The 10,053-nt window shown below is 33.2% G+C and overlaps 1 protein-coding gene across 1 annotated transcript; it reads left to right on the forward strand.

Annotated features, from left to right (window-relative positions):
• The first annotated feature begins 2,433 nt into the window (after nt 1-2,433).
• LOC139487623 (cyclin-dependent kinase 11A-like) lies at nt 2,434-3,940 on the forward strand. The gene is made up of 2 exons (XM_071272542.1): nt 2,434-2,868; nt 3,423-3,940. Exons 1-2 carry the CDS (start codon nt 2,523-2,525, stop codon nt 3,833-3,835), a joined length of 759 nt encoding a protein of 252 aa, XP_071128643.1. The 5' UTR covers nt 2,434-2,522; the 3' UTR covers nt 3,836-3,940.
• The last annotated feature ends 6,113 nt before the right edge of the window (nt 3,941-10,053 follow it).

Raw genomic sequence — 10,053 nt, forward strand, 5'->3', positions numbered from 1 at the left:
CTCATTCCAATTAATAATTGACGGGGGACGATATTTAGGTCCTTTACTGAGGAATGATTTTAACTCTCGGTCTTGAACGATGTTAAGATCTCCTGTTATAACATGGGAAATGGGTCCATAAATATATTCGGAATTACTGCAATTACATGAAGTAGGTGTATTTTCACTGATATTAACATCTTTACACAATTGACTATAATTAAACACAAATTTCCGCTTAGATTTCTTGTAAATATAACAAATAAGAGGTAGCTCAGTATTGTCAAAATATCCAGGAATTTGTTCTTTAACAGAATGGTCGTTAAATATACCGGCAATATTTACAAAATCAAAGCCTTTATTGACATACTTAATTTTAATAAAATGTTTTTTATGATCTTCAGGGCGATCAATTTTGGGAAATAATTTAGAATAACAATATGCCATAATAATTTGAACAATTTCATGCTTAGGACTGCTATATGAAATTGTGTTGCAATCCTCCAAAATTTTATTTAACTTATTAACCGGTAACGAACAGAGTTTTGTTAACAGATAATGTCTACCGTTGTTTTTTGAAATAGAAATTAGGTCCGAAATATTGGTATGATTGGCCCGAAATTTTCTTTGATTGCGATTTGTTCTACGACCGTGAGAACGTTTTTTACGAACAGTTTTAGAAACTATATCCAAAATGTTAACGGAATTGTTCTAGATATAATACCAATTCCCATGATATTATCATTTAGACCGAAAGGGTAAACTGTCTGTAATTTTTTAATCCAATTTAATTCAATTATTTTCCGTGATCGTACAAACTTTGAATGCGATTCATCAGGCTGCTTATTTACTACTTCTAAAGGTTGAACTGCTAAATATTTAAAAGGATGGTTGTGCTTCTTAAGGTGTTGGTAAATGATACTTTTGAATTTATTGGGTCTTTTAAAACGATACAGATGTTCTTGAGTGCGTTTAGATAAATATCGTCCAGTTTCTCCTACGTACTGAATACCACACCCCGGTTTGTTTCATGTGAGTAAATAAATAATACTGTTTGTTTTTCAAATTATATCAGTTTCAAAATTTAAAAAAAATGTGCGACCATTAACATGTACAGTTTGGTCCAATGTTGGTTCTTTTATATTTGAACAGTTTGATCTACTGAAAGCTCTGTGATAATTGTACAGTTTGGTCTACTGTGAGTTCTGAAATAATAGTACAGTTTGGTAAACTAAGTTCTGTAATACTTTTACAGTTTGGTCTACTGTGAGTTCTGTAATAATTGTACATAATGGTCTACTGTAAGTTGTTTAACGACTGTACATGTTGGTCTACTGTAAGCTCTGTAATAGTTGTACAGTTGTACAGTTTGGTAAACTGTGAGTTCTGAAATAATAGTACAGTTTGGTAAACTAAGTTCTGTAATACATGTACAGTTTGGTCCAATGTTGGTTCTGTTATATTTGAACAGTTTGATCTACTCTACTGAAAGCTCTGTGATAATTGTACAGTTTGGTCTACTGTGAGTTCTGAAATAATAGTACAGTTTGGTAAACTAAGTTCTGTAATACTTTTACAGTTTGGTGTACTGTGATCTCTGTAATATTTTAACAGTTTGGTCTACTATAAGTTCTGTAATAATTGTACAATTTGTCTACTGCGAGTTCTCAAATAATTGTACAGTTTGGTAAACTAAGTTCTGTAATAAATGACAGTTTGGTCTACTGTGAGTTCTGTAATAATTTATAAAGTTTGGTCTGCTGAATGTTTTGCAATAAATATACAGTTTGGTCTACTGTAAGTTCTGTAATAATTGTACAGTTTGGTCTACTATGAGTTCTGTAATAATTTTACAGTTTGGTCTACTGAATGTTTTGTAATAAATAAAACTGATATGTATTAAATATACAGTTTTGTCTACTGTAAGTTCTGTAACGACTGTACAGTTTGGTCTACTGTTAGTTGTTTGACGACTGCACAGTTTGGGTTAGTTTTGGTCTACTATAAGTTCTGTAATAATTGTACGTATTTTTTGTTACTACAGTTTGTTCTACTGTAAGTTCTGTAATAATTGTAACAATTGTACGTAATTTTTGTTACTACATTTTGATCTACTGTAAGATCTGTAATAATTTTACAGGTTGGTCAGTCAACTGTGAGTTCTGAAAAAATTGTATAGTATGGTTAACTTAAGTTGCGTCTACAAAAGACTCATCAGTGACGCTTGAATAAAAAACAAGATAAAGAGCATTGAGGACCCGAGAAATTCCTAAAATTGTTGCTAAATACAGCTAAGGTAATCTTTTCCTGGGGTACTTGTATTTCAAAAGTATTATAAACAGTTAATTTAGAATTATGACCATATCAATGATAATTATTTCGGCTAATGTTCCTTGGTAGACCTTTTTGTGTTTGTGTCCGACTTTTCAGGACTAGGTTTATTGTGACGTTTCATTCGGACGACGTCATTCATTCCGGACATTGAGATTCACGAAACCAGAAGCCGTAAATTTTATCAGAGATTCAAAATGAAACGATGAATAATGGAAAGGGATTCATCAAGAAAAACACTTGTTGATGAGTTTTATGAGAACGCAGAAAACAATAGGGCTCTTGTAAGATATCGTAAGTCTGAAAAAACTGTTATTCTAGAACTGAAAAATGAGGGCGTTATCCCTAACAACGGACGTTGCAGAAGAAAAGGACTTTCGTACTATCTATCAATAAACGGTTCCTGTGTTAATAGTTCGACCCAGGCAAGCACACGCAGACCACCAAGATTTTTAGAAAAACTTGATAGTAACACGCAACAAAATTTCAGCATTGATGACGTGGAGAAAAAGATGACTGCTTCAGAAAAGCTTCATAAAGAACAATTAAAAGCTAAAGGTACTGTATTCTGAAGACAAAAAAAAAACCAGGATAAAGATAAAGCCCAAATTCATAAGTTTTGAAACTAAATTGTGAAATTTAAGTTATATTTTGAACTTGTTGTAATTATTAGATCAAATACGATTATTACTGGCTGGTATTTTCTCGGTATTTTCCTTCGTCCGTAATTTAACGTTTTGTTATTGTATGAAATTAACGATCTTATACCGGGACAAGTGAACTACTTGGGTTACGAAATTTTGTCAGTTAGTCGTTTAGCATATCTGAAAGTTTTGCAACTCCTTTGCTTTAAGATTCCGAAAATAAATCAGCATTAATGTTTTCCAATGTGAAAAAAAGTCTCGTCAGAAATTAAAGAAAGAGTTATACTTATTCTTGAATTTTTAGTATTCATTTCAATTCAATGCTTTGGTACCAAGAGCAATCTCTGTTGGTGATTCTGTAACAGTGTTTTGACACGTTGTGTACAAAAGGTCTTTTAATCTTCACTCATCTGTGATATACCCACTTTTATACTCATTATGTTGTGTGTATATTACTTCTACTTATAGGAAAAACAGCTAGAAGATTCGAAGAAAGATATGCAAAGCTGAAAGAGAAACGGGAGCGGGAAGAAACAGAGAAGAGACAGCGTATCGAAGAAAAACTGAAAAGAGCGGAAATGATCAGAAACGAGAGTAATAGAGAAAAAATTCCCAGAACAATAGATCGTATTTTGCGAGCCCAAGAAAGAAGGGATATGCAACGAAGAAAAATTCTTGATAGAATCGAACGAAAAATGAAAAGAGATGAGGAAAAAAGAAACCAATTACAAGAAAACAAAAAAATACCCAGCCGTTTTCAGACAGTGAAAGAAAGATTAGAAGACATCGAGAGACAGATAAATCCAGTTGAACTTATTTTAAGTAGCCGTAATAATGATAAAATGACAAGTTATCAACACAGTCCTCAAGTATCACCATAAAGTGAAAACTGTAACTGACGAATAAAACTGCACAACTGACGAATAAGATATTGTAGATTATTATACAAAACAAATTTTAAAAATAAATAAATAGTCATTAGAAAATCTGCAAATTACAGCATTTTATGACCTTGTATAAAAAGATACCAAAGGGACATTCAAACTCATAAATCGAAAATAAACGGACAACAGTTAACAAAATACAACATAAAATAATACAATGAGATTAACACGAACCGTAAAAAAAAACCCAGAGGTGATCTCATCCGTGATCTGGAAGGGGAGAAGATCCTGCTCCACATATGGCACCGATATATATTGTGATTTCGTATACCTCAAAACATCAATTTTATTCATATTTGCCTTTTTGAGGAACAAAGAAAAATTCAGACAGTCTTGGCATGACCGATTAAGTGCTTATCATTGTTTGAAATTGGTGAATGGAAAGCTGGTCACTTTGCCGTACACCTAGACACCCGATAAAAAAGATGTGACGAGGAAACAATAGGCATTCTGCATCGATTCGGATTAGCGAAAGTCTGCTCTGCCACTTTTTTTTTTATTACTTTAATCGATTCTGTGTGAGCCTTTTCTGTCACCTTTTCTCTCATGCGTCTGATCTGACATAATTTAACAGGTTCCAATACATATAAAAGAAACACTGCTGCCATTTTACCTGCATGCATGACTATAACTTGTAAAAAAGGCGAAAGATACCTAAGGGACATTCACAGTGACACCCATAACTAAAAAATAAACTGACAACGCCATGGCTAAAAAAGAAAAAAAGACACACACTAGTACACAAAACGCAACATATAAAACTAAAGACTGAGTAACACGAACCCCACCAATTACCACATCAGGTTCTCCGAAAGGGCAAGGAGATTCTGCTCCCGATGTGGCACCGTGTAACTCATATTAGTACAACCCCGGTAATAAGACATATACGAGGAAAAAGGGGACGAGATTGCAGTTAAAATATTATGAACGTATCCGCTATCCGATCTGTGAAACGAATATTTCATAACGGTCAACCAACTCGTGATGGCGTCCGTTAAATTTACAATGGAATGATTTTAACTTCACCACTTCGGACTCTTGGTTTAATAGCTTCCTTGTGAGCAGCAACCCTCTATCAACAAAATGATAGAAAATACAAGCCCTGGAATATCGTACCAACTTGGAGATATATACTCCGTTTGCATGCAGGCGCTGTTGGAATGTTGAAAGTTCACAATTTGGAAGCTGAAATCAATTTTTTGCCGTAAACAAAGTTTTGTTTTCAACCGGCTCATATTACGACCCTCATATAAGAGTCTCTGACCTTAATACATGTGCACCAAAACCAGTGCTACGTTCAAAGTTAATTATGACCTTATACGTAATGCGCGGAAGCCGCAATTGGACGTAGGCAGTGTCAAGATTGTGGGTTTGAACTGATTAGAAAAACAAGCACACCCTTCAAAATATAGAAAGGATAATTGTTAAACCAAATTCAATATTAGAACATGGTATAGATTTACAAGAAGTCGTGATCTTGTTTTTATGGCCCATCTATGATAGTATGCATTTCTCAATTCATGAATATATTACGTTCAGATCTACAAAACATTTTAATGAAAACGATTTTATCAATCACATATCACAGTGTTCATTTGATTGTGTTTTAGAAATTGATGACCCAGAAGAAGCATTGTTGTCATTTTAAATATTTTTACTGAAGTATAAAAATCATCATGCTCCACTCATTAAAAAGAGAGTAAAACGTTTGTATCAAAATGAGTGGAGAAACAGAATCAAATATCTCATCGAAAACACTAAACAAAATTATTATACCAATATCATAGAACACAAAAAGAGCAACAGTAGTAAATTATGGAAGCACCTACATACTTTCAGCGTTACCGACAATCATACCAGTATTAAAATCATAAGTGATTGTAACAAAAAGGAAATTTTAGAACCACAAGGCATTGCTGATGTTTTTAATGTTTAATATTTCACAAATATCACAGATAATCTTTATATAGATCAAAACATCAACAATTCTAGTAGTTGTTTTAACAAAATTGATGATTTCATATCGGGTCATGTACCAGATAACGTGTATTTTTCTATACCACTTATAAGTTATGAGTTTGTGTGTTTACAACTAAAAGCACTAGATGAACCAAAAGCAACAGGCCTTGATACCTTAAGTGCACAGTTTTTAAAGATGTCTTCTCATACTATTTCACTACCACTTTGTCATATTTTTAATTTAAGTATTAAAATGTATTTTTCCATTTCTATTTTAACTTTCAAAAGTCATACCAGTTTATAAAAACAAAGGCTCAAAACAAGATGTTTTTAATTACAGACCAATTGTAATTTTACCACTCATTTCTAAAATCCTTGAAAAACATGTGAAAACACACTTAGTAAATTATCTTAATAAATACATATTATTGTATAAAATGCAGTCAGGCTTTCGAGCAAACCATTCTTGTCAAACTGCGCTAACAGCTTTATTAGATAAATGGCTTAAAGCCATAGATGATGGCGATCTTGTTGGGGCAGTGTTTCTAGATCTAGCAAAAGCCTTTGATCTTCTCAATCATGAACTGCTTATTCAAAAATTAAACAAATACAAATTTGCTTATACTTCATTACGTTGGTTTACATCATATTTGGTTGACAGATGTCAGATGGTATCTATTTCAAATACATTATCATATTTACAAAAACAAAAAACGGGTGTACCTGAAGGATCCGTATTAGGACCGTTGTTGTTTTTAATTTTCATCAATGATCTTCCTTTGTCTAATCTTTAAAATCATAACACAGATCTATTTGCTGAGTGACGATAGCACCATATCAGTCATTGGACAAAACAAAGGCTGCATCAGTCAAAAGCTTTAAAATACGGTTTTACAAGACATTTTTCGTTGGTGTGATGACAATAAAATGGCTGTAAATGTATCTAAAACGAAAGCTATATGTATTGGTTCTAAACAGAAGCTTTCTAATACATCAAGTGAAAACATTAATCTTGCTATAAATGGACAACAAATTAAAGAAGGTACATGTGAAAAGGATTTAGGTGTTTTTATTGATGCATCTCTATCTTGGTCATCTCACATCGATCATATTATAAAAAAAGTTAATTCTTCTTTAGCTTTACTTAAAAGGATAAAGAAATATTTAAGTCACAAAGCTAGACAAATGTACTATAAAGCCCCGGTCACAACAGATCGTACGATTTTTTTGTCGTGGAAGATCTTTAAAAAAAGTTGTCGTGGCACTGTCATGCAAAATGTCAAAAAACTGATGATTTCGAGTGGTCAAATCAGCTACGACATGTCCACGATGGGTACACGACAGGGAAAAAAGAATTGTAATTGTACTGTCGTAGGTAAGTCGCAAGTCGGTCGTGCGACCGTCGTGAGTTGTTTGGGGTTTTTCAGGTATTCATGTCATATAGGATGCGCGCGTTACTGTCGTGTCACTGTCGTACCACTGTCGTACGACTGTCGTGCCACTGTCTTGAAACATGCCAGGCTCCATCTTCATGAATCCAACGAAATAACCGGCAGATTCCCTCTCCAACTCGTGCATCAGTGTATACTATTCTGCCCAAACATAAGGCGCCGTTCGATCCATGGCCTAACCCACCAAAGTTGGGCGTTTTGCTGGTTTCTATACTGTTCACGGGCTCGAATTAACGCTAACAGGACCATATTTTGCTCTTGTTGGAGTCCGGCAAGGCGCCTATTTAGCAGGACCAACCGTAGTCGTTCTGGTGGAATAGTCATCCTCTTTAAATGACAGACGGTATGTTTTTCCGAACATTAATTCCCGCCGAATTGTATCCTTCTGAATAAAACAAACAATGTTGCACGACGAACGTACCACTGTCGTACGACAGATAATCAATGTTGTGCGAGCATCGTACGAAATTTGGTATTCGTGAGACAATCGTTTGACTGTACCATGAGTGTCTTGCGACAGTCGTCGGATTGTCGTACGACAATCGTGCAACAGTTGTAAGATTTTTCTTTATTAAATTTATTAAATTGGTTTATGTTGGTACCCACGACAATGTGTTTATCGCACGACAGTCGCACGACAGTGGTAAGACACTACCACGACAGCCACAAGACAGCGACACGATAAAAATCGTAGAGCAAAAAAGGTGCATGTCCAATTTTCGTCCCACGACACACGACAGCGCCACGATGCTCAAAATATCGTGCGACTGTCGTTCGATTATCACAAATGACCCACGATTTGCATTTTCATGTCGTGGCGCTGCATAGATGTGTCGTGAGTTCGTTGTGACCAGGGCTTAACGCTTACATTTTACCTCACTTAGATTATTGTTGTTCAACATGGGGAAACTTTAATAACTTTTTATTAGATAGTTTAAAACTACAAAAAAAGGGCAGCAAGAATAATTTTAGACGAAAATGATTACACCAAACCTTCAAACGAATTATTTCACGAATGTAACATTGTGCCGATCACACAAAGAATACTTTATCATAAATCATTACTAATGTATAAAGCAAAACATGGCAAATACAATACGAGATTTTCATCTTCAGATAATTTCTTAATTCCAAAACCAAATACAGAGTTGTATAAGTCTAGTTTCTCGTACACTGGACCAAAAGTATGGAATGCTCTTCCTAATTCAATCAAAAAATCAAATGCAGTATCAGAATTTAAACAGGAACTACAAATCAATGCACTTTTAACATTACGATGACATTTGTACTGTATTGCCATATCATAATTGTTTATTGTATTTTTAAATTGTATTTAATGTTTATTTATCATTATTATTGAAAATGTATTGTTTATTTTTAATGTTATTAGTATTGTATTAGTTTAAACAATATTTATTCAGATAAATCAACATTAAACATATTATACAATGAAATAATATTAAGGATTCAGAAACAATCAATTTGCTTTTACAAATCTGTCTCCCTAGTATTGTATTAAGAGAGCCTTATTGGAAATTGGTATAATCCAAATGAGTTACTCTCTCTAAATAAAGATATTATTATTATTATTGTATAGCAATATAATATTTCCAACAGAAAGTAACCAAAAGTTAGCGTGCAATAAATTCTATTATCATATACTTAGACTAAATAACATATGATTTTTACTGTATGATAATAGCATAAAATTAACGTAAATTTCATATTTTTCGAATTGGTGCTTAGCGGGCTGATATGAAAGTTTATCACATGCTTCGAACGTTATCACATGCCTTTCCGTAACGTTATCGCATGGCATTCCGGTGATACTCGGCAAATTCCGGAAAATACACCTCAATGCTACGTTTTCAGTGAAAAACATCACAAAGTAGTGTACAAAACAATTATTTGGATAGTGGAAAGTATATTGTGTAAAAAAAACCAAAATAAATGCATTTTTACAAATTTCAAACATAATTTAGAAAGTAACTTTTATAAAATTTGACTTTTCCAAACAGTGGTCATTATGTAGATTGTTAAATTAATTTTTTTTGTCGATTCGTCCATATAAAAATGTTTTTCTTCTCTTTTGATGCATATGATAGAAAGATTTCATATCGAATGTACTAAATTTGGGGTCCGACGTTCGTGAACGTTCACTCTTTGAACTTCTATTTGGGAACCACATGAAAGGATCTGTATTCAATATATGAATCTGTTATTTTTCTCCATTGTTGAAGCATATGATAAAAAGATCATAACATGTCATTTTTCATATCGCTTGTATTATCAGCCCTCGGTCAATATCAGCCCTCGAGCCATGCGGCTCTTGGGCTGATATTGAACCTAGGGCTGATAATACATGCGATGTGAAAAATGCCATGTAATAATCTGATAATATTGCACTAGTGCAATAAATCTTCAAAATTCATGACGTCATCAATGACAAAATCTTAGTTTAAACCATTTTTCACTTTCAATATTATATTGCTATACAATAAAAGGGTTATTGCATGAATATTGGGGAATATTATTATTATTATTATTATTATTATTATTATTATTATTATTATTATTATTATTATTATTATTATTATTATTATTATTATTATTATTATTATTATTATTATTATTATTATTATTAGGGGCATTATGTTTTTTTCTTGTCTGTATGTCCGTCCGTCCGTCCGTCCGCCTGTGTCGCTTCAGTTAACAGTTTTTTGGTCAAGGAAGTTTCTGATGAAG

The sequence above is a fragment of the Mytilus edulis genome, chromosome 9, assembly GCF_963676685.1.
Source record: "Mytilus edulis chromosome 9, xbMytEdul2.2, whole genome shotgun sequence".
Taxonomy (NCBI): Eukaryota; Metazoa; Mollusca; class Bivalvia; order Mytilida; family Mytilidae; genus Mytilus; species Mytilus edulis.